General features: G+C 45.8%; 2 protein-coding genes across 2 annotated transcripts in view; both read right to left on the reverse strand.

The window, feature by feature from the left end:
* Positions 1–259: 259 nt before the first annotated feature.
* Positions 260–13498, reverse strand: HSD3B7 (hydroxy-delta-5-steroid dehydrogenase, 3 beta- and steroid delta-isomerase 7). The gene is made up of 6 exons (XM_010149806.1): positions 13309–13498; positions 9320–9475; positions 6778–6886; positions 2761–2860; positions 1742–1904; positions 260–699 (listed from the first exon to the last, which is right to left on the reverse strand). Exons 1-6 carry the CDS (start codon positions 13454–13456, stop codon positions 260–262), a joined length of 1116 nt encoding a protein of 371 aa, XP_010148108.1. The 5' UTR covers positions 13457–13498.
* Positions 13499–21444: 7946 nt separating this feature from the next.
* LOC104508248 (collagen alpha-1(XXVI) chain-like) overlaps positions 21445–25239 on the reverse strand; it is a 43477-nt gene continuing 39682 nt past the window's right edge. Inside the window, exons 11-12 of the mRNA XM_010149807.1 lie at positions 25010–25094; positions 21445–21617 (exon numbers count right to left, since the gene is read on the reverse strand). Of these exons, the coding sequence (XP_010148109.1) occupies positions 21445–21617; positions 25010–25094 (258 nt within the window). The remainder of the gene's footprint in view (positions 21618–25009; positions 25095–25239) is intronic.

Here is a 25239-nt window from a genome sequence, read left to right on the forward strand (position 1 = left end):
AATGAGTGAGGCCGGCAAGTCCTGCATCGGGCTGCAGGTACCTGCAAAGAGGGTGCTTTTAAACGCACGCGGTGTTTCATGTGACACCTAACATAGCTGCCTCACGGGCATGGCAAGGGTTTGCAGCCCAAGTCTTCTGCTCTTTACCTGTCCCCGGATTTCTCATTGTTTGCAAAGTTTCTGCCAAAAATCTGTGCATGTTGTGAAGTTCAGATGAAACTTGCTGGTGTGATAAGCTCTCTTACCCCAAATATGCCTCTTAGTTCTTCTTTTTATGAAGCTGGGAGGGTTCCTGGTTCCCTGCAGCTGCTTTTAACCACTCTGTAGTTCTGTGCTTGCTCTCATTCCAGGTGAAGAGGGGTTTGTACCCAAAATGCCTGGCGGCTTTGTCTGTCTCACAGGAGAAGGTGGTGACTATGGTGTTCACTAAAGGCACGCTTAGGAAAGGCGTTGGCTTCCGGAAAGGGTACAAGATGATCCTGATGATCCGGTGTACTTGGATCATTAACCATATCTTCCAGTAAGGGATGTGCGAGCCTAGCTTTATTGAGGGGTCCAGAGAGGCAAACAGCTGATGCCTTACCAGAAAAGGTTTTCTGGTTGGAGTGTCATCGTAGGAATAATACACCTGTCCCGCGAGTAAGTCTGGTTTCAGCTGCAAGTTCCTTGCTGCAAGAACATGCATCCATGCAACGTTCCCTGGGGAAGTAAGAGGGGGAGAGAAACAGGCATTCAGGAGGCGCTTAATTTTCCTGTTTACTGTAGAATGAGTACATTGGATCTGCCAGGTTCAGTGCTGTGAAGTAGGGAAACGACTCATCGTGTCACTCAGCTGTGCTGTAGAGAGACTGAGTAGTTAATCCAGACCTCCAAGATCCTTTAAACCTTTGGTCTCCCCTTTGAGCCGGACAATTAATGTGCCTTGTGATACTGGTTCATGTGAAGCGAAAGGGCAGTGTTTTGTAGAGAGAGCAGGATGAATGGGAGGCAGTGCTCGAGGGTTTTATTCCTGGCTCTGCTGAGAGCCTTTGAAGAAGTCACTTGATTTATCTAGGCCTGATTCTTCTCTAACAGCATTTTCAAACTACTGTTATCTGTACGGTTGGAAAAAGACATCCAAGTGACCCGCGCAGAAATAACTACAACCCCACATGATTTAATGGTGAGTTATACTCCCCTGAAATGCATTCAACACCACAACAAACTGTTTCTATAGGTTTTTGAGTAGTTTCTTGTGCTTAGTAAGATCAGTTCTGTAGTGCAGCCTTTTTTTCAAGGTATTGTACAAATAGTGTTAGTTCAATTTCTTCTAATGAAAAAGAAATTAAGAGTCTTTTCAAACCTAAAACATTTTAAAAACTGTCTGAATATAGCTCTTCCCTCAAATACATCCCTTGAAATGTTTACCTAGAAAAAGAGAGATGAGATCTCTCTCACTTTTTCCACTGAGGTTTTTTTGTTTGGGTTTTTTTTTTCCCCCCAGTCTTCTAAACAACATTTTCCCTGTGTTGAGGGGAAGAGAAAAAGGAAAACCATCCCCAGGAAAAAGAGTAGAATGTAAACAACTGTTTTAAAATTTCTTTTAGCCAGTCTAAGTTCTGTGGTTGCAGAAATATTTGTGCCCGTTCACCATACTCATCTCTTGGTCTTGGAAAGTTATCGTTAAGCTGAAGTGTAAAAATCCCCTGTAACTAAACCAGCCTGGTACCACCGCACGCAAAGAGATCAGTCGTTCACTCACCCACATACGTGCTATCGCGCTCTGTGTTCTCAGGCTCCAGGTAGTCCATCACACCGTTCTTGGCTTTGGCGAGCAAATACAACTCTTGAAGAAACATTGCTTTCTCCCCATACACTGCGTTTGGACGGATAACGCAGGTTGTGAGTCTACCACCATTGCTCAGCTGTAAAATCAGAAAGGGATGTTAGCAAGCAGTGGATTCAGAGATTAAATGTTCCACAGGGATGTTAGGTTTGCTGGATAAACCCAAAACCTGGGAATATTGGTCTAGAAGAGTCAACATTTGCAGAGGTGTACTGGACAATTAGGGTCTAGTTTGAGTCCCTAAAAATGCAAGGAAGTGTCCAGTTTGATACCCCCTCCCTGCCCCCATAGCACACCTGCACCCATGAGGTGCTCACGGAGAGGTGCTGGATGGAGGGTGCTGGTGGCATTAACCCTTCTGCAGCTGTGATGTATAAATGAGCATTTGCAACAACCAAAAGCAGGTACCAGAGGGCGGCAGCTAAGCTGGCTGGCCTCAAACTGTAACCAGGAGAGAGAGTTGCTCCAGGCAGTAATTTAGGACACAAATTTCTTTTTTACATTCTGCTTCATCCTCTAGAACTCATTTGTCTGCTGACCGTACTGGGAGTCTAAAAAGAGTAGCTTGATAACTTAAGGGGTTGACTCTGGGTACAGAGTTCTTAAATCACCCAGGCATGTCTGAAAATTACACCTTTATGCAGTATGAACCAGGTGAACCTGCTTTCTTAGGGTCTAATTAACACAGCTCTTCCCAAGTCACCCTTCTCTTGGTGGAGTTCAAGCCCAGGCTCAAAGGGCAGCACCCTGTGATCATGAGAGTGTTGGCAGCTTCCCGATGATGTGGGAATCAGGCTTTGGTAAGCTTAGGGCAATGTGGTTTGTGCATCAAGTCCAGGCAGCTGTTGGACACACACTTAGATATGAGCTGTGGGGTCTCTCCTTTCACCCATCTTGTGCTGTAATATCAGGGGTGCTAACATGGACCTTTGTACCTTTTTGCCGTTGGCTTCCAAAACAAGTTTTTCTGACATGGCCTTTGTCTTCCCATAAGGCAGCTCCACCTCCCCACTGTATTTGGTGTCCTCATTTCCTCTGAAATAGATTGTGTGAGACAGTTAGTGACCATGGAGTAGAGCACAGGGCTTGGGGACGTTTGTCACAGCACGCCTTACTCTGCAATCCCTGCTCTCCAAGGACTTACCACTGGCTATGAATAGGAGATCCTTGCTGCAGTTTGGGAGAAAAAAGGTCTCAAGAAATACGAGGCAGTTCTGGATGCTCAGAGGCAGCTTTGCATGAGGGTAGTGGTTTGGTTTCAGAGTGTTGGATTTGGTTTTGTCTAGTAGTGTGATTGAAGCAAGCAGCGTTCTGGCAGGCAGATGAGAAGGCAGCAGATTTGCCATATTAAGCTACTCACAAGATTGCTGAACGAGATGGAAAGAACACAAGAAGGTGGAGGGCAGGAAAATGAGAGCAATCCTGCTTCACTTTTTCATTAGAGGTGGAGAAGAGCCTCTCATGAGCTGTAAACTAAAATGAGAATCTGCTGCTTAATTTTCTCACAGAGTTGATTAGGGTTGGGAGATACTTGCCGGTGGCATGATAGAGCTGCTAGTGATCTCCTGGAAGACAGGCAATCAGCAGGTTTGTGCTGGGATTATTCCTCCATCTCCCCTAGAAAATTATGCTTGACGGGAAGAGCAAGGAAGTGGCCCCATGATTAAGGGCAAGCAGGGCTCACAGCCATGCTGGGGACAATTGGTTGTCACTATGGAAGTCAATTTGCCCCACAGCCCCCTAACTTAGAGCTTCAAAGAGGAAAGTCCATGGGTTCTAACATGCAACTAGCCTCACAGACCCTGAAATAATTCTAAGGAGGACCAACAAAGCAGCCCTGTTCCTCACAGGACACTGGGATTTTGTCCCAGTGGTTCTAGATCAACATTAGTCCATTGCGGGATTCAGTGGGCTCTGGAGGAGCTGGGGACTGAAGAAACCTTGTTTGAAGCATTTGGAAGGACCATCCATTAGTAGCATTTGGCCACTTGCTCCCCCTGCCACGGCCAGCATGGATAGGCTCTCTCTCCCTATGTGCTGTAGGAGACTGTCTTCACATTTTTAAATTGATTTACTCTATATTTTGTGCTCCTAGCAAAATTCACCCTAGGCGAACGTCAGACTGCCAGGCACGGCGTACCCCCGCACAGGGCAATGAAGAATTGTCATGCTCCTGTTGCAGATGGGGCTTGGATGCACCTCTTGGAAGGGTCGAGTGGCCTGTGACGAGTTCACGCAGCAGAGCTCTTTTGGTCAAACACTGGGCCTCGGGAGAGCAAGCTGTGACTCAGGCTCCCTGTTTGACCCTGGGCAACTTGCTTGCTCCTTTCTGTGCTCAGACCTCCACGTGCAAAGTGTGGATAATGCTGTCGCCTTTCTCTTGCCTGTTTAGCAGTCTAGTACCTTGTGTGTCAGATACCCCAGCTGAGATCTGGGCCTTCTTGTGCTATGGCAACAGAAATAAATCAGAAGCATCAGAAATGCAGCCTTCTTGCACACCCTGGGCTTTCATCCCAACCCCCCTGCCCTTCCCTGTGTTTATGGGTGATGAGCAAGAGACAACTCAGAAAACAAGCAAGACAAAAGATAGACTGTGCATGGCTTGTTGCAAGCCTGGGAGAGGCCCAAGACAATTAGGGGGGTTATCTAGAAGTTCTAGTTTTTAATGGCTTTCTTTTTTTTAATCCATTTTTTGGTTTTATGGGGGCTTTTCTGGGTGGGTGTGGGTGTTGGTTTTTTTTTTTTTTTCCTTTCCGTTGTGAAGGTTTTAAAAGGCAGCAGCTTCACAAAAGGGCAAACCTGCCTGCTGTTCCTGGGCTGCAGAGCTCTGCTCGTGTTTGCCTTCCCCCACCCCCTTTTGAAGCCTGGTACTAACAAAGAGCTCAGCATAATGCTTTTGCTTTTCAAAACGATCACAGATAAGCGAACGCTAATAAGACTGGAGCAGCATTGTCAGAAGGTATCTCAGTGGTGGCTGTCTCAGGGGGATTGAGACTGACAGAGGCATTTTCTATTATTGTCGGATGCTGAGGTGTGAGCATTATCCCTGCACCCATCACCCTGTCCAGAGACTAATCATGCTTTGTCTGTGTCAATTCCTAAGCATGTAAAAGTGAGTTAAATAAAATTATACAAGGAATGATGGAGAAGGGGGACAGAGAGAAAGAAAAAGGCAGGCAGGCAGGATCATGGACTGTGAGGGAGAAGAGCAGAACTGATTGGGTGGGCACAGGGGAGATGAGGAAGGAGAAAGCCACATCACCTGTGCTTTCAGCCTGGAAAAGAGCCATGTCACGTTGCCTTCCAGTCATCACAGGGCTCCCTGTTGAGACAGGTGGTGTAATGTTTTTACTGGGGTTCTGACCCTTCCTCATTTTGCATTATGTAATTCCCGTGGTTTAAAATCCAAGACTTTGGAAAATGAGGACCACGCTCTCCCAGCATCACGGGACAACCTGAGTATGTTCTGCAAAATGAGTTAGAGGCTCTAGGTGGTGGGTTGGTTTGCATTTGTGGTGGGGAAGGATGTTCATGTGTATCTCCATGAGTGTCGGTCCGGATGGGTTTTTGCTTTCACCGTTGGTGCCATCATTACAAGCCAAAGGATTGTCCTCTCAGGCAAGATTTGGGGTAGATTTTTCAAGTCATCTATCCACATCTATCTCTTAAACCACAGGACTAAAATACTGACAAGGATGTTTCTGTACCTATGTTCATTTTCAGAAATTATTTAGATATGCTAATGACCGAACTCCATAGATTTTCAGTGACACAGAGCCTCTAGTGCTCGTGGTCCCAAGTGGATTGAGGTTTGTTGCTCTCATGGATTTTTTTCATAAGCCAGACATTTATTCTACAGATTGGGGTGCTCAAACACCTTTCAGAACTAAGTTATGCCATAACTTACTTGTGAGTATGAAATTTAGACTTGTAGGTCATTTTAAGTTTGGTCTTAAGCAGACTTTTCTAGCTGGGCTCCAATTTCTAGAGCCAAATGGCTGAAGCCAGCTGGGTCTAGACTGGCTGCCTATAGAGACAAAACTTGACTTTGAGCCAGTTCCCCGTGCACACAAGTTTCCACGGTTTGAGCAGTCTGTATGGCTACAACCATGCTTGAAATCAGCAAGAAGCCTTACGGTGGTACATATAAGACCACAGCTCTGTCTACTTAACTTCAAATGTAACCAAAAACTTCAGTGTCGGGTCTTCAGAAATAGCAGCCCTGTTCTCAAGGTGCAACTACTGTTGCCCCACAAATACGAAATAATCCAGATGCTGAGTCCTGAGCAGAAGTGTCAGCTGACTGTGAAAGTCACTTCTGGATATCAAAGCTTTATAAGAAAAAAAACCCTCTCCAAATCATAATTTTGACCACTGTCCTGGTATTGCTCCAAGTCGCACTTTGCCACAGCAGGTTTTCGAAAGCTCTGCTGCTTCTGGGTCTGTGGGCCAGTCTGAAAGGAGCCACATACAGAAAAGATGGGTTGAGCATAATGCTCAAAAGTATAAAGTCCAGGAGTTAGCCCTCGTAAGCATATTGGCAGAAAAAAGGATTTTGAGGGATAGAAGGGTCAGATCCAACGCTCCAACTCAACAGCAGGATACAGCTTGGCTGTATCACAAACCTACATATCTGAGACCTTATCTGAAACTGGGTTTAGGGATTAGAGGAGCAGGGCTATACAAGGGAGAGCCAGGACGTGCTGTTGGGTCATCCGTCTCTCAACCAACACACTCAATCAGTGACTGGTCAAGCTTAGGTTGGGAAGAAGTGTGGTTCCTGAGAGAGAAGAGCAGCAAAGAAGGATTTTCCAGAAAGAGAAGAGGAATAGACAGGAAGGGGAACACATATCTTCTCCTTTGTAGCCACAGCAAAAATCTCCATCTGGTTGCGGTTTCATTGCTGTTTAACTGGAAATCCAGAGTGATGGAGAGGATTTGCTTAGCCTTACCTGAACATGGGCTCATGCGACGTGTTGGGTCCCACCGCAGCAATGGAGCTTGTGTGGACAACATAGGGGACGTTCAAGGCACAGCAGGCCTTTAACATATTTTCAGTACCTGTGGGGCCAGTTGGGAAGGACAAACATTAAGCACCTTGCTTTGGTTCCTGTTATGGAAGTCAAAAAGATTTCCAGGCTTGGGATTCTGACTTGAAACAGATCCATCTTCTTTTTATGGCTGAAAAGGTGAAAGGCCACAGATCAAGTTCCCAAGATATGCACAGGCATGGATGACCCCACCTGGAGTACTGTATTTGGCTCTGGGGCTCCCGACATCAGAAGGACGTGGACCTGTTGGAGCGGGGTCTAGAGGAGGCCATGAGGATGCTCGGAGGGCTGGAGTTGATTCTGTGAGAACCTAAATGACTACTGAGGGCCTTCAAATCTGATAAGGCAGATCTTAAAGGAAACCGTTCATAGGGTTGTTTTCCGGAAACTCCATGCTATTTATACCTGGCTAATCAGGCTCTGCCCTGGAGCCTTGCTGCAGATCTTGCGTAGGAGGGCTTGCCATTTCCCTGTTCTCTTTGTTGTTCAGGCCATAATCTGAAATTATCACGGAAATTCTTATTATAGGCTAATTTCCGAGGGCATGAATCAATATGAAGACCTGGTGGAAAAGAATCAATTTACTTCTCCATGAGCCTATCACAATATGTAAAGTTAACCGAGAACCCCTGTTGAGAAACATCGCTGGAAACAGGCAAGTTAAAATCCATTCAGCTTAATAAAAAGCAGATTAAAAAGTCTTTAAGTGACTAGATGGAAAAAATAATTCTTGTAGAAGAGGGCTCTTCAATCTAGTCAACAAGACTATAACAGGATTCCGCAAACAGTGGTCAAAACAGAAGAAAGAATCAAAGCAGAAATGTAAATTTTTGCCAGAAATGGTAATTAACTATAGCCACACTAATACTCTTCAGCATTGTTATGGCTTGCTGAAAGACGTGATAGATAGCCCATTAACTTGCAGTCCTTAATTCTAGGCAAAAAGTCTTTTGAAGAGGCGTAGTCCAATTTAGCCACAAATTGTTGGGCTTAAGGCAGTAATTGGATGAATTGCTGTGGGCTGTTACAGAGGAGCCAGCTAGAGGATTATATAGTTGACCTCTCCTGACCTTATTGTTTTCCGTGAAGTCTGCAGCAGGTATCAAATACAGTCCATTTTTATTCTTTCACCTGCTATTATTTGAATAGAAAACTTCAGACTAATTGCTCAATTCAAAATTTTGAGGGCAGCAGCTTCCTTTTAGGGAGCACTACATGAAGCCATTCAAGGGAAGGCAGAAATGCAGAGCAGTTTGTCTCTGAAAATAAGGCTCCTCTTAAGACACCTCCAAGTGTGCTCTGCAAAGAGGCATTTGATCACCAGTCACACTGGACTTGGCTGGCATGGTTTTCTGGGAATGTCGCAAATATCCGCCAGAGGTTTGGCTTGCTGAATAGGGCAGTTGCCCAATCTTCACTGCTGCCTCTAAAAACCTGAAGTACCTTGCTCACAGCAAGCAGGCAATGAAGAGGAAGATCTCACAAAGCCATTAAAAGGCAGCGGGAACCCTCAGGCTCTGAATATTCTCAGTACACATACACAACACAGGCTCTTAAAAGCGTCTGGTTTTGAAAACAACCACAGCAATGAAAAGAAGGATGGAATTTAAGTTTTGCCCTTGAATGCATCAGCAAATAGTAGAAGCCCTAAGCAGTAATGGAGTTGGAGATCTATATAAATAAATTATATATAAAATTCCTTCCTCGTGGTTAACAACTATTTTAGTAGCTAACGGCCTGAGGTGCCATTGGAATTGCTGCCGTAATAGGGATTTCATTATTTTTATCGCCTATGCTTATATTCTAGATTTATGAACAAATTCTGTAAAGCAGATCTTGTACCTAATGTGAAATCGGTTCTTGGTGAGAGAACAAAATGCTGTGGAGCTCTCAGTTTTGTGGGGCTTGTAGACATGTAGTAGTTGTGAACTCTGACTGTAATTAATCATTCCCTTAATAGCATGGATGCAGTTCAGCTGGTATAGTCTTGTGCTGGTATGTAGTGTAGATTTTTTTGTCTCTGGGCATCCCTGTGAAAGCTTTAAGCTCCCTAGAACAGGAGTTAACTTTTAATTGCTGTCCTTGTCAGATAGGAAACAGTTTCCTACCACTATGGGTACGTTCTGAATCACCTCAGTACTGGTAGCAAAAGTTATACCCTTGACCAGAATAACTGAATAATAACTGGGTCCAGATTAGACTTCCTAGGATGAAGCAATAGGAGTGGAGAGGAGCAGCGTGACCTGCCCTGAGCAGGGACAGAAGGGCAAAGGTAGAAACCTCCCCACCAGAAGGGAAAGGTCACGGGCACCTTTCTCATCTCGAAGTAGGGTGGTGTGCGTGACATTCGGGGACAAGACATCAAAGAGGATATGTTTGTCGTAGCCTCTTGTATAACTACACCGAGGCTGAGAATTCAAGGCTGTATGTTTAAAGAGCTTACCCCCAACGTTGACAGATCTCATTTCCCAAAAGGGCACGGTGTTTTTTTCGTTCACAATAGCAGCTGTGTGAATAACCACGTGAACTCCCTGCATGGCAGTGAGGAGCAGATCGTAGTCTCGAACGTCTCCTTTCATCACTGTCACACGAGTGGTAGCTGGAGAAAAATAATGTAACTACAGTTGCAGGGGAAAAAAGGTACAAATCAGCATCCTCACCTTCTTGCAGGATCCTGCTCGGAACGCTTTCTTCTCTGCAGGGCAAGCTGAAGCACATGCTAGCGGCTACGCCGTTGGAATACATCACACCGGGGAAAATACATCCCTATTTTTGCACCCCAAGAAGCCAGATGCAGATCTGGTTTAATTCAGCACAGCACTTTGCCAGTTTGCACCAGCTGTGGGTCAGAATAACTGGGGCTGTCGTTGCGAATCTCTAGCCTGCATCCAGCCGTCGTGCTGAGCAAGATGGGGAGATGGCCCCGAGCAGTTGTGTCCGGGGCTGCTCCGGTATATGGGAATGAGTGAAGCTGTGCCGGACAATTTCCTTAAGACAGAACATTTTTAGGGCTTACTTGGAGTAACACTAGGTGAATTCAAGGGACATTGCACAGAGCTTTATCTAAATTGCAAACACTATAGATGGGAAGGGAAATGATGGAAGATGCTAAAAAGTTTAATAGGAAATTCCTCCCTTTGACCCATTCAGAATTTTTTTACTCTGTCTCCTTTCCCCCAGAGATGCTGTCCACACATGGCTGCTGTTGGCATCTACTACTCATTTTCTTGCTTTGAGACAATGTTGTGACATTTAAGTGGGATTTTTCTCCTTTTCAGTGGTGGGGAATAGGCTGGGAAGAAGCTGGGGTTAGGAGGCTGTACTCCTTGGGGCTTTGTAATAAGGCAGGCAGCAGTAGCAGTCGCAGGACTGCTTTGGGAAGGAGATGTCTCCTCTGCCCCGGGCTGGTGGCTTCCTGGAAGCCCCCATGCAGCTGGGGACCAGGGTAGCAACCCAGGGAAAGGTCTGTGACTCCGGCCGTGGAAGCATTATCATATGGAAACCCTCAGTGAACAACTACCAGGATAAGGGAATAAAAGAACCGGGTTTTTCCTCATGAACTCAAAGGAGAGACAGAAGTCAAGTTAGTAGGTCAGCTGGCCGAGGGCTGTGTCAGAAGCATGGGAGGTAGGAAGAGGGAGAAGTTTTACACAAGAGTCGAATGGATTTCTTAATTCTCAAAACCAAGATTTGGTGGACTAGCTCAGAGGAGTTTTAATATTAAAATAATTTAATATTAAAGCACAGAGTTGATTCAGCGAGCATGGAGCAGAAAAAGCAAGGGGACGTTGCCCCGTAGCAGGGGGGCACTTGCCTGGAAGACCAGAGCGCAGAGGAGGATGCTCCTGAGGGAGGTCTCTGCCAGTGCTGAAACGTGGAGCAGGGTGTCAGCACCCACCGGGTGGGGACTTTGCTGCTATTTAGCAGTGAGGGGAGGGCTGGGAGCAGCAGGGTTGAAGTGGTAAATAGTTTCTTTCGCATCACCTGTCTTAAGGCAGCTGGTGCAATTGAGACGGGAAGAGAATGAGGAGAGCTCAGCCAAATCCAGGGACGATACAAGGCAAGAGAAATTTTCAGATTGATGCAGCCGGCTGAGCTCTATCCATGGCTATGAAAGAGGTGATGGATGTTGCTGCAGCTTTAGTGCGTTATCAGCTACTTTGGAGAGCTTTTGGAGGAGGCACTGGAAGACTGCAGCAGTCTTCTTCCTCCTTCCTCTGTGCTTAGAAAGGAGGCAAAAAAGAGCCAGGAAATGACAGAACAGCTTGATTTCAACCTCAGGAAATTCAAGAACACACACAAAAAACATGTGTGTGAGCACCTGTGGCATAACAGAAGCAGCTGACATGGATTTGTCAAGAACAAATCAAGTCAGATAAATCTCCTTTGTTCTTATGACAAGTTAACAGGCTGCACGGATATTGGGGAACAGGTCGATGTCATCTATCTTGATTTTAGAAGGGCTTTGGAAACTCTGTGTCATGCTCAGAAGCAAGGGGGTAAAGCATGGCCTAAGCAAGACACGTCAGGGTGAGCACAAAGCTGGCTGGGTTGCAGTTCCCAGGGAATTGCCAGCTGTGGTAGGTGGCTGCCCTGGGGCTCTCCAGGGCTTGTTGCTGCAATTCAGTTTTTTTTTTTTTTTTTATTGTTTTCATCAAGAATCTGGCAGATTTGTTCATTGAATCAGCAGATAACATCAGACTGGGAGGGACTCAGAGTATGTTGGAGGGTTAGAGTACAAGCTGAATGTAACTAATGGACTTTGACCAAAAAAAAGTGGAATTTAATAGGGACAAAGGGAAGTTGCTGGCTTAGCAGAGAAGGGGGTCTTTGTGAGAGAATTAAACTGGGCCAGGACACCTCAGGAGCTATTGGCCCTCAGCAGAGTCTTGCAGCTGTGAAAAGGGTGTAACTGTGTGGTCAGGTACAAATCGGAGAACAGGTTGCAGGACAGAAGAAATAAATCCATCAGCTTTACTCAGCACCGGGAAGGCCACAGCTGGCCCTTCTCCTGACCTCGGTGCCCCTCTCCCAGGAGAGGGCAATGCCCAGAGACACCGCTAACGTGAGCTGCGGAGGAGAGTTGGTTTAGGTAAAGGAGGAAACAGCGTGGATTGGAAAGGGGAGGTGGTTTTCAGGCCACGTAGATTGTTGTAAAGAACGACAGTGTTAACCTAGTCTGCCCGTAAGGTTAGATGAGAAATCAAGGACTTAAATTGCGGATGAGATTCTTGTTGGATTACCAGCAGTAACAGTCTGACAGTGCAGAAACTGGCTGCCTGAGGTGACTTGGGGACAGGATAGAAAAACATAGGTGGGGAAGGTTGTGGCTGAGCTGATTCTGCCTTGGGGCAGGGGGATGGGGGTTGGGTTGGCCCCTCAAGGCTGCTTTCTGCCTCATTTCCCTGTGATTTGCTGTGGTGTTAGGCCACAGTCCTCTCCTGGAGTATGGATTATGGCAGCTCCTTAAAGTTTAAGCACTTTTTTATCTTCAGTTATGGGTGCTTTTAAGCCAATTTCAAGGCTACCTGAAACCTGGGGAAACCAGTCTGGTGAGTTCATCTGCTGATGGAGGATTTCTGGTGATATTTCCCTGGGAGTCTTTTAACTTGCCTTATGTGTATCCCCTATTTATTGGTATCTCCTACTAGCTAGGATCTCCCTTACAATTTTTTTCCTCTCTCGTTCAAAGCAGGCTGAAGGTTTGGGCAGTTAGAGGGAGTCCCAGCACACTATTAGTGCAGAGCACTGTGAGCTGCATTGGCTTGTCTGGGGTGGGTGCTCTCAAATCCAGTAAAACAAGTTGCTTTTGCCCAACATATCTCACTGTAATCAACCCTGGTGAAACATCCGAAGGCAGCTCTCAGAATATGATCAAATGGATTAATATAAGCATGTTTACTCAGGCTCGCCTCCTGCTTTATGCACAGCACAGTAAGGCTACTACAGGCTTCTCTCAGCTATTTTGGTAGTTTATTTTGCAATATCTGCAGCAGATGCCGAGCTTGATTCCATTATAGTCAAGAGGGGGGTGTTGGTTATTTTTCTCAGAACTGATAACTGGTTGGAGCAGTTCAGGACCATGTCTTTTTGTCCCTTTGCTGTTAGACTGGTTGAGCAGAAGCAACCGGGTTAGCCAAGTTCCCATGGCAGGCACTAGGTGTGCAAGTTGCTCCCCACAACTGGTCCCAGAGCAGGGACTTAGATCCTCCCTGTGGTATATCTCCTGGGGTTACACACTATGCATCTTTTTTGCTTTGATTTAGTCCTATGCTGAAAAAAATACCTTGGAGCTGCAATTTATTCTTCATGCAGTCTGATTAATCCAGGTTCCCACCCCATGCCTGTCACTGTGGCACCTCCAACATAATACCAGCTGCCTTGAAAGGGAGGGTTATGGCTGCTAAATAGAAGACGATGCCCTTTTCTTACCTGTGGTGAATTTTTCTACTTCTTTTCTTGCCACTGAATCAAACACTCTGACTTCTTTGATGTAGTCTTGTTGAGACAGGAGCTCTACGATCTTCTCTCCAAGAAAACCACATCCTCCTGTCACCAGGTAGACCCAGGCTCCATCCATTTCTGAAGATGTTTTTGTGGTTGAGGAGTAAAGAGTAGGCTGCTGCTGATCTCTCAGTCAGTATGTTTGCTGAACTAAATCTGAAGTTTAGCTGTTTAATAAGGGTGCTGGCTGAACATTAACTCCATCCAGTTATATATAAACCAGGATTTCGTCAGCACAGTCACGAGTGCTGCCACGGGCATACCAGTGCTGCGCACAGGCCAGTCTCTCTGACTCAGCCCTTCCCTTCTGCCACAGGAACCCATGATCAGCGGGGCACCTCCGGCTTGCCCTGCAACGCGGCCAGTCTCAGTCCAAAATTTTGACGTCAGAAGTTTTCCATATTGGGCATCCCCCTCCCAGGGGCTGGGTTGTCAGTTGTTGTAGCCTGGACCTCTCCGGGTGCTGCACAGAGATGGTGTCTCCTAGAGATGTGCTTGGTATGGAGCTACAGAGCTCGTGTTCCACGCGCTAGTGAATTTGTATAGGTGGTGCATAGCAGCAGAACTACCAGTGCTGAGCTGTAGCATGCACGACAGGCAGGGGCAGGAATGGTCACCTGCAACTTTATGATCGCTGACTCTGCCACTTTGATTGTCCAGGACGGCTCTCCTGAATGAACTCTTTGAGTTGGTACTTGTACACATCCACATCCACACCCGTGTGCGCACACACACTCTTATTTAGGAGGAGAATGTGCTCTCTTAGTTTGAAGAATTCTAGTAGTAAAAGCTCTACCACATTCTTTGGTAGATTGTTACAATGGTTAATTATCATCATCATTAAAAGAGTGCACTGTTGTTCTTTAATCTGCTAGGTAGTGGCTAATATACTTTTCCCTTGCTAGGCTGTGAAGGACGTGTGCCATCCAGTTTGTCATGTGGATAAAAACAAAAGGAAGGGGGGGTGAGAGTGTTGGCTTTGTCCAATGGGCACTGCTGTGTCTCTGCCTCTCATGAAGCATCTCAGGGATAACTAAGGCCTCTTTGGCTATCAATCTCTCCTTGGTGCTAAGCAAATTATTTCCTTAATTCATTCCGCCATAGTCAAATATTTTCTTACCTGCCTTTGTACCAACTTGTCGCTGGTGTTGGTGAACTGTAAACATGCTGTCCTAATAGGAGTAGCAATGATAAACAGGGTAATGTAATCTCCCTGCTCACTTTTTCTGTACAGCGTAGCAGCCGCCTTTCCGGCCGTAGAGTTGTTTGGGAAGCGCAGGATTGGTTTGTTCCCACCCTCAGGGCCTCTGCTTTCCCCATCCCCAATTCCCCATCCCGTGTGCATGGGTTACAGAAGCTGATTCAGGCTGAATGGGGGTACTCCTGGTAACCCTTCCCTGGTCACGTACAACAGGCGGAAACGTGGGGAGCAATTCCAACCGCCTGAATGTCGAGAACAATGCTGTCGGAGCCAGTCTTGCTGTGGCATTAACTCATACGTGTCTCTCAAAAGCAGCGTAGCAACTTGCTGCTCAGCACCTGGTTAATGAAGAGTTAACACAGTGTATTCAGGGTAACTGTGTTTTGTTTTGTGTGTGTATATATGTATTTTTTTAATCAGCTCCTGCTACAAGCTCAATCTGTTCAACTCCACCACTGATACTGCTTGTGCTGCGTTAAGCGTCAGGAAAAGCGCCGTTTCCCCTCGCTGCGATTACAATCAGTGGCCATAATGGCCCAGAGAGCAACATGGGCCTGATGATAATTTGGTGCTTGGCAGACCAGTGCAGCCACAAACATCCCAAGAAATTAATTTAGCCTTTTATCCAGCTACTCCCAATCTGTACAGTAGTGATTAACAGAGCCGCCTTCCCTCAGAGGACTTTTTGCAAGGATAAATATATCAGAGTTGGAGGTGTTAGGACACAAAAAGCAAGATAAATACACCCTGAGAGACCCAGGGAAGGGCTGCATGGGAACGTTTGGCATCAAGTAACCTTGAGCATGTCCTCATTGGTGATGCAAAATGCAGTACTAAGCAGAGGCCTTGATGCTGTGGACTTTTCCCAGTATTTACAAGACTTAACCTTTGCTACGGTATTGATATCTGCGTATCTGCAGGGCGATCTGATGAGTAAGGGAAAAAAAATTGGCTGCAGTTTATATATCTCTTGTTTTTGTTGGGACACAGAAAACAAGTTCAGGAACCAGAACTGTCACATCTCTGACAGAAACAGCTCAGGTCTCTGACAGAAACAGCTCAGGCTCTCTGCTGCAGCCAAGGCTCACGCAGGGTAAAACCCCCTTTTGCAGATAGGTAGTGGTTCTCATGGTAGGGAGGTTAAAAATCCAAAAAGTCAGTCCCTAATCCCATCCTCTTGTCACAGTTGGAATTATCACGTGATGTGGTGACTTCTGGGAGTCTCCATAAACCCAGCAGCAAATTCGGAGAAAGCGCACGTGGGCAACTGTAGCTGCTTCTGGAGGAGGCAGATTCCCAGGAGGTACCAGGGGCTGCAGAGGGGGGCCAGCGAAGCTGTTGCCATCCCAGATTAACCACTTCCCTGAACTGTAAGGGAATTTAAGAGGAAGTGAGGCAAGTGGCAAATAACAAGAAGTTTTAATTTACGCTCTTGAGCACTGCAGCCTTCTCTCTGGCTTGCTGCCCCGTCACGCAGCCTGCTGCAGCCAGCCCGCCCTCAGCATGCCCTCGTGCCGAGGGACAGCTGCGTCCCCACGTCTGTGCAGAGAGAGGAACGGGAGGGTGTCCCTGCAGGAAGAGTCTGCCCTACCCGGGTAGTGCCGCAGCACAAAGCAAGACGCTCACCCTTGGCGTTGCCTGCGGGCTCCCCGAGGGCGCTTTAGGAATTCAGTGCCCCAGCCGGGAGGCAGGACAATGCCCCTCTGCTTGGTCAGTGGGGCTGGGAATGCAGCGTAGCAACTGCGTCCTAGAGACAAACCTCAACCTGCCGAGGTGGCAGTCGTGCGTGCGAAGGTGGTCTGGCAGTAGCTGCAGAAGAGTCCATCCCATCGTGGGCAGGGAAACTGTCAGCCTGGGCTTCAGTTAAGGTAGGCCCCTGTTGCCCCCCAACCCCACAGAAGATGACCAGAAGCAGGGTGATGATGCACAGTCTCATTTTTTAAGAGAACGAGAAAGTTGAGACGGCAGGAAGGACAAAGCCGCTGCCCTAAATTCAGGATGCAGTTTGCTTGAACCTGCTCTACCCTCGTCAACAGAGGCCACCTGACATCACACTCATTTACAGTATGTTTATTTCTCAGTGCATTACATGAAAGGTCTTTGGTATTTGTGGGTTCTTGAATACTGTTCCCACTCTGCTCTGTAAGAAAATGCTGAATACAAAACATTCCATATACAGTAACAAACCCCATAGCAAATAAAGAGAAATAGATATTTTGAACAATAACATAGCGATATGAAAACAGGTAAGTAACCATGCAAGAGGTGGAACAAGCAGGTTGTGTTTACAACAAACATTAGAGCCTGCCATAAATGAGTTCATTGTGCCAGATAAGGCCTGATCTTGCTCTAAGTTAAGGAATTACACGATCGCAACATACCACGTAAGGCTGCCCTATAAAAGACCCAACGGTTGTAAAGCTCATTACAATGAGAGAAGCCGGGACCATCTGCACACATACAAAACACACTGATATAAATAAAAAAATACTGTGTAATATAACTAGTGAAAAAGCTAACATTTCCTTCTGTGGATGGGAATGTGCTTTGTGGACAATTATAGCACCTTTGAATTGCTTGGTTTCAACGCAGTCACAGAAACGGTGGGCAGCGTTATCCCCTATACCACCAAACACCAGAATGGAATGTAATCGTGACTACGACAGAGGCTGTAAACGTGCAGGAGCATGGATTTCCAACAAATTTTATGGAGAAGTAATTCCAGGAGCTGATTGTCTTTTAGAAGCCTTTGTCACAGTGGTCAGGTTCCTACCCTGAAATAGTTCATTGCCGACTGGGATTGAACCCCAGTCCCAGAGCCAAACTCCCAGCAAGCCGCCTGCGAGCCACGCGCTCTGCTCCACTGAAAGCAGCACCGGTCTGTGCAGGCTGAAGATCTGAATTTTATGGCCTTTCCTGGGGAAGTTGATGGCAAATTTCCTGTGGAGTTTGGTGGGAGCAGGTGAGGGCTCTTCTCTCTAGTTTGTTCCTAGTTCCCTGCGTTGCTATCAATTCTTTACAGTAAGTGCAAATTAGATACTCTGGAGAGAAGCGTTCTCCACCTCACAGGAGTACCAGCTTGCTGGTGCACATGACAGTGCATGAATTGCAACGATTTTTGGTTGTGCAATGCACTGCTGCTGCTTCTGGTTAGCTCAAGGCAAGGAAAACGCGTTACTACAAGAACCAATCCAAGTCAAAAACACATTGGAGCTCAGAGAAACATTAAAGGAAAAGAACACACTATGGTATTGCACAGTATGCACATACGATAAAGCACTAAACATTTCAATTAAAATATATTTCTAAATGAGCACGCATTCAAAATAAATCCACTTTCTACGCTACATAGACACGGCAAGATGCATTACATGCCCTGGCTAAAACGACTCTTAGTAGCCTGCCTAAGATGGAAAATGTGGTTGGAGTGGTTTGCTGAGTCATGAATATCATTAACGTCAGCGTGTGGGGCTGTGTTCACCTTTAAAACATAATTAAACTGGGACTGCACAACAGTGTGGTCCAGCCTTTGTGTAAGTAGAGAGGAATGAAACCCCAGCTGAGAGATAAAGTCCATTTGGTATAATCCTACTGTCACCCAAATTAAAGATACAGTACCACATGAGAGAGAGATGTAACTAAATAAAGCAAGAAGTGTGGGGAGTAAAAAACATTACATAGCTCACACAGAAATCTGGAAAAGTCAATAATTAAAATGGTTGCAACCCAAACCTAACCAGCCTTTTGACAATTGACTTGGCAGGATTCATTGCAAACAACTTCCATTAAATTTCCTTTCATCTTGTCAGTAATTTAACTAATTTAAAATTCAAAATCTTAGTCAATATGAATGATGTGAAGAGAGTACTCATCAGGCTAATGCAATAGCTTTGAGCTCAGGAAGGCAAACTTGGAGGAAGAAAAATTTTTCTTTCAGTTCAGTGTGAAGGCTCCAAAATGTCAGGGAAGTGAAAACAGCCCTATTGTACTCCCTATTCTCCAAATTCCACTCCGTAGCTACAGGACCAGTGAAACCAAATTTTGCTCTTCCCCTTTTTAAAGATTGCTTTGGTTTAGTTTAGTTCCCGAAACAGCCACGAGGAAACTTTTTTACCATGGCAAGTGAGTACAGCTAGCACTAACCTGCCCAGCGTGCACGTGGAGACTTCCAACACCTGCTGGCCGGCGGAAGGGCTTCTCCCCCGGAAGCCACCAGCTCTGTCTTGTAAGGTCCATGTGATCAAGACCAAAACAGTCCCTATCTGAGAGGTAACCAAGTACTTTATGTTCTCACAAGGTAATCAGCCTGTAAATCGGAAACGTCTTTTTTGTGCATTTAATTCTTAAATGGAAAGCTTATTCCCAGAAAAGATCAGAATGGAGGGACAGGGCACTTCAGTCATTTGCTAAGTGTTGAAAAGCTGAGCTGAGTATTTGTGACTGGTTTTTGGCTGAGAGCTGGTTGCCAGCCTTCTCTAGGCACTGATTTAATTCAGCATCATTTACACACGTACTGCCATTAGAGTTAGCGCTGGATTAAGAGTTAGCGCTGGATTTGAAACTAAGATGCATTCAGGAGACTTCATTTCATTCTCCCCAAAGGGTTATGAATAGAGGACGGCTGCTTGAGGTCAGTAACCTACTTGCCTTGGGCAGTTTTACATGTTTTCTTGACTATATCACGCTCCAGCTGTAATTCAGAGTACAGGCAGGGAAAGGAATGCTGGAGCCTGAAGCATCAGCTCTTGGCAACACTCCGCATTCACTTCAAATGTTGGAATCTCAGGGACACCTTGCCTTCCACTCCCCAAACTCCCGTAGCGCTTTGGGCTTGTTTCTTTAAAATGTCCAAAGGCAAACTTGAGCATAAGGAAGTACAACCTGAACTACGCGGGCTGACTGCAGAACGGGCAACACCGCTGACGGGAGCCCAAGCAGCGCGAGGATGCAAACGCAGGGCAAGCAAATGCACTTGCTGCAGCCTCCAAGCCAGCTTAGACCAAGGGTGTTGAGTATTCAGTTCAAGCTGGTGCATGAGGACAAGTTTCTGGTACTTGCTCAGCATCAGCTTTCACCATTTCACCTGTTTTGAGAGGGATGGTTGGATTTCTAAAGAACAGGGCCAAATAAAGACACCTACAGGGAATTCAGTCATCCTGAAGTAGCCTGTAACCTGTTCGTTTCTGAAAATGTAACGGTTTTCAGAGGAACAATTGGGATGTTGTGATGTCTCTGTACGTCTGCAATGCTTGCTATGTGTATGGAAGGTTAATTTAACGTGTGGCTAATGCTGGGCTGGCAGAGCACCTTCATTTGAAGCCTCATTTCCAGTGTACCACAAGCTTCTGGTTTTGCCTTAGGAAGATCACTTAGGGTGACAAGCGCTGCTGAATGCATGGACCATGGAGCTGTTGGTCGTCTTCGCCACGGCTTTTGCCAGGAATACTGTAGCAGTACAGTTTGCCTTCTTCAGAGAGCTGTATCTTGCACTGGGAACCAGACAGAACGTGACCAATTTACCTGACTTTTATGCCATAAAGTGACAAGCACAAACTCAACTTGCTCACTTCTGTCCTGGGCTGAATTTGAAAACTGTCAGAACAGGGGGGAGGGAGGGAAATGAAAATAAAACCCCAAAACCATTGGTTCTGTTGGTTAGTCTCAGCCTTTCTAACAAACCCCACTGTCTACATGAATGACATCAACTTGTCCCATTTGCTTTGCAGAGCAGGTGCAGTGATTCACTTGTCACTGAAGGGCAGGTTCAACTTCTTAGCCCTGGAGCTGGGCCTTCCCCCAAAATAACAAGTTACTGCAAAAAGCAAAATGACTTTGTATTTAACTCCCAGTGCAAGATAAGCTCCTGACAAGACTAATTCCTTAGGCTGCAGTTTGCTACTACACTGTCTCCAGATTCAAACAGCAAGGATTTACTCACAAGATAAAAATAAAACAGCGTGAAAACATTTTTCCTTAGTGATGTTGGTTTAAGAAACTATTGCAAAATATCCTTTCCTATGAATAGTTATTGCTGCTACTTAAATTAATTATCTCTGGATGCATGCACAAGCTGAACACAATATGGGAAAATTCTTGCACAATTCCATCATATCTCATGCAAACGGCTCTAAATTTTCACAGGAACAGTCTAACCTCACTGAAGATAGATAGAAAGTCAATGTTGCCATGAACATCACCAAAGAAGATGTCCTTGCTTAGCCAACCACGAAGAGAAATAACACCACTTATGTGCAATTAAGAACATGAAAACCCAAGATTTCAATGCTAAATTCCAGAGAGCAACCTGAATTTTCAGAGTAGCAGTTTTAAATGTTCTTTGAATTTTCCAATTTGTTCTCTGCTTAAAAGAAATCCTAGCAGGTGAGAATGCTTCAACGAGCTATGAAAGTGGTATCTTCACCTGGAAGGCAGCACGACACCACCACGTGAAATAAAAGCAGATGCCATCAACTATACCAATGGACAAGGCTGAGGCTGGGCTTTGAGTCGAGATGGGACTCGTCTCAGCCAGCTAAGCAGTGCGTTGACTGAGCAACTTGGAAGGGCAGTGAGGAAACAAAGGGAAGAGTAAACACTCAGGAGGTGTCATTTCTGCAGACAGCTTCTGAGGATACCTGCCACCTTATTCTGAAGGCAAAACAACAAAATGAAGAAAAATGTTCATAAGACACTCTCTGAGTTACGGATAAACATTCCCTGCAATAAGGGCGTAGTATTGGCCAGGTAAGGAAACCCAACTGCCAATGCTGCAGCCTCCTACCCACTTCATTTGCACTCTGCAATTAAACACTGGGATACTGTATCTTTAACTGGTGAAAGGCATGGAAAACACACAGATGCTCCTACTTCATCCGATTGCTTCTCCTTTTGGCTTCACTGTCATCCAGCAGCGAAGAGAGGATCTGGTAGGCCTGCGGCTGCTGGGGTCCTCCACGTTTGATCTTGATGCTGGTTCGCAGAGGGGATCCCGGGATCACATCTTGTCCAGAGCCTGGCTCAATGGAAGACAAAGAGTCTGTAAGGAAAGAAAGTCACGGGAGAGCGCTATTTAAAAGGGGAGGCTAAGGACAGAGTAAATGGGCCCTTCTGAACGATACCTCTCCTGGGAGTAGTGCGGTCCCTCCTGTTGTCTTTCCATCCAGCAAGCAACTGTGGTGTTTACATGTTTGCTGCCATCACACTACTCCTGTATGAGGTCTTTTCCCTCTTCTCTGTCTAAACCCTTTGGAGTAGCTTGCTGGGTTTTGTTGGGATGGAGTTAATTTGGCTAAACCACAGCACGTAGGTACTCCTACTGCATGTGGCCCAGCAGGTCCTTTTCCCATGTGTAATTCCACTGTTCTTCTTTTATTGATTCTAAATTTGCTTGGGCTGCAGCTGCTACTCAGCACTGCCCACAGATTCCTGTTATTGAAGGATGAGGCCAAGTGGTCACTGAGAAGTGATGCTCCTGAGGGTTTAAGTGCCATCTCACTGCTTGTACAGGAGGGCATTTTGAGGCACTGAAAAGATTGAACAGAAGGATTGATCTACCCTAGGCTACGGCCAAATTAGCAATAAAGCTGGGAACAAATATTAGCTGTCCATTCTCCCGGTGTGCCTCACGGTAACACACACCTCCTCCTTCTAGAGTGTCCTGCCCTAGGAAGTTAAATATTCACAGCCAATCTTCTGTTTTACCAGCAGTCAGCAACAGATGCTGATAATTTGATGCTGCCTCATCATTTTTAATGCCATAATTTCTTCTTGTTTTGCCTTCAGAGATGGACATTTACTTGTTTCCCTGCCAAGAGCCCAACCTCACAAGCCAGACACCCAGTTTGGTCCCGTGAGGCAGCACTGCTGTTCCAAGCGAGCGTTTGGCTGCCGGGGGATCTGAGCTGCGTTCGCTGGACGTAAACGCTGCTGGGCTGCTCGCTAGGCTGGATCATCCCAAACCGCCCTCCCATGGCAGAGGAGAGGTTTGTTTGCTGGTATGTTTTGCCTTGTTGCTTGGGCGGCCGTGGTTTTGGAAACCACGCTGATTGTGAAGTTTCTTGGGAAAATGAGAGCATGGGATTGGCATTTCTGCGTGGGTCTATAAGGCTGGGCTGAGTCGGGCTGCCCAGGACCTGTGGTAAAATCCTCAACACCTACGGTGGGAACATGACCAGATAGCTGGTGCTGGGTGATTTAAACCTGTGTGGTGCCTTTCAGTGCAGGGAGGTCTGTGCTCAAGCATATTCTGTTTTGTTATTTTATGTCTTTTTCTGTTTGTTTTTTTTTTTTTTTAAACCATATACACATAAGGGGATGAACATAATTGCACAAGGGAAAAATGCCTTACTTTCCAAGTTCTTTTTAAACAGTATTTTTGTAGGGCCTAAAATATTTCTTAAGTTAAAGAATGGAACTATCTCAAAAGCACAGAGTAAAAATGTAGTTATCTATACAGTTACTGGGTAAAAAAGGGAACTATTTATATAGTCATACAATATAGGTGTTTAAATATGGCCTTAACTATACTGTCCAAATAAATCCCATCCATTTTTGCTGATGCAGTTACACTGGCATAGAAGTATACATGGGTATAAATAACTTGCCTACCTCCCAAGCAATAACAGAGAATACATTTATTCTCTGTCAGTAAAGATGGTTTGCCAAAACGACCACTTCAAAATAACAGCAGTGCATGCCTTGTTGCTGCTGCATTGCCAAACAGACAATGGATAAAACAGATAAGCTAGGCGGTTCTGCAGGGACAAAGTTGTGTGAATCCCCCATTCCAAGCCCCAGTGTCTATACAAGCTTCCTGAAGAGCTGACAATTTGCTTTATACAAGTACAGTGCAAGGTAAAAGATACTGGAGGGACAGGCCCTGGGCCCTGTAAATGCTTATGGGCTGGGTTCCTCTTACCCAGACAACATACCAGCTGGGCATGGATTGCTGCCTAGGTAACCTAGGGGGCATCTTCCTGGTACCTCCACCATCTCAAAGCAAAGAAGAATAAAACTGTCTCTTCGTGCCCATGGTCTATACAAATCCAATGAAAATATGAAGCAAACTAGGACTAATGCAGAGGTAGGGTCAGGGTAACTGTGGTTAAATCACGGGGCCGTGACTCATGACTTCCCGAAAAGCTTAAGCTGTTGCTGCCTATTGCTTCTGAAAATAGTACTTTGGGGCTCTAAAAGACACGGGTCTGCTGAACACGGACGAGCAGTGCGGAGACCCAAGCCAGTTCAGCCATATATCAGAGCACCATGAACTGACACTGTTCCAGCTTTGAAGCGCCCAGCGGCATTTTCGCTGTAGCACTGGACTGGCTCCAGAGGAGCCAGTGGGCTCTGGAGCATGCTGCCTTACCGCACAGAAATAGGTGCACTTAATGCCACTTGCTTAGGAACTGCTGGGCGTTGTAGCTATTTAGCATTTTTATAGGCTAGATCAATATCCAAAGGCCACTTCATAATAAAAGTGGCTGTCAATCTGCAGGAAGGTGTGAGCAGCTTGCTTTACAGGTGAGGCCAGGAATGAGGTGCCATGTGTCAAGGAGAAAATAAAGAAAAGTGCTATCGGACTTGGTTAAAAAACACTCATCTCAGGGCCAAGGGACAGGCTTGCTTCTCACGGGCTGGGATAGTAGATCTAGACAACATCTTGATTCTACTGTATTTCTGAAAGGGGAGAAATTGGCACAGCAACTTTTGGCAGCTGTGAGAGAATTGATCCTCAGGTACCCTAAAGGGAGAAGTCTGAGCTGGGGCAATTGCACAAGCCCACACTCTGTGTAAGGGAAGAAAACACCCATTAAGGCATGAAGCCACACACCGCACCAGTGAGGGCAAACAGCCTCAATAGAAAACTTACATCTATCTGAACAAAGAACACATGAAACTTTCTTTAAATCTGATTGCAAAACCGGGTTTTATGTAACTTATAATCACGAGACATTCAGGGATCACTGGTTTTCAGGGTAACATGGAGCACTGTTTGGGCTTTCTCTCTAAAATATGCAAGGCAAGGGCCTCAGTGGTGTTAAAGTCACTTGGAAGACACTATTAACAGGATTAAATTATCTGGCCTAAAGACTTTAACAAGCAGCTCCCTGGGAAGCTGGTAGATGATCTGTGCCACATGGCTTGAGCTGCTGCTCGTGACTTGGCTTTCTGAATTGTAATAAAAATTAGTGTGGGGGTCATTTCACCTGCTACTGTAAAGCCAGAGTAACTAGTGCAGTTGGTGGAAACTCAAGGTCCTCAACAGTTCTAAGCATCCTTTAAGTAATGTTGGGTACCTAGTTTTGAAAACTCAGTTTAAATATTTACCAAACAGAGAGTTTAGGAGACTGGGAGGATGTTTAACCACCAAGCAGCTGCCTGAACACAGCCCCCAGTTATCTAAAAAAAGTCCTTAGCGACGCTTACCATGAATTCCTATCATGTGCTCAAGAATTAATACTCTCTCAGCTAAAATCTTCAGAGCTTCTCGAAGTTGCTGAACACCTTCCCCCTGCAAGAAGGAAAAGAAAACCGACATTGGTGTATGTTGCAGACCAGGCTTCTTGCTCATAATGTTGCCTCCCTAACGCCAAATTATGCAGTGTGAACATTTAAAAAAGATGTAAAAAGGGAGATAAGCTGCAAGGGTTAAGCAG

This window comes from Eurypyga helias, unplaced genomic scaffold, assembly GCF_000690775.1.
Source record: "Eurypyga helias isolate BGI_N326 unplaced genomic scaffold, ASM69077v1 scaffold14814, whole genome shotgun sequence".
Taxonomy (NCBI): domain Eukaryota; kingdom Metazoa; phylum Chordata; class Aves; order Eurypygiformes; family Eurypygidae; genus Eurypyga; species Eurypyga helias.

Excerpts from the sequence above, each read along its gene's own strand:
- HSD3B7 (XM_010149806.1), bottom strand. The coding sequence starts at position 13,456 with ATGGATGGAGCCTGGGTCTACCTGGTGACAGGAGGATGTGGTTTTCTT. Across the intron at positions 9,476-13,308 it reads AGTAGAAAAATTCACCACAG|CTACCACTCGTGTGACAGTG; the intron begins GTAAGAAAAGGG and ends ATTTTTCTCCAG. Across the intron at positions 6,887-9,319 it reads GAGATCTGTCAACGTTGGGG|GTACTGAAAATATGTTAAAG; the intron begins GTAAGCTCTTTA and ends CTGGCCCCACAG.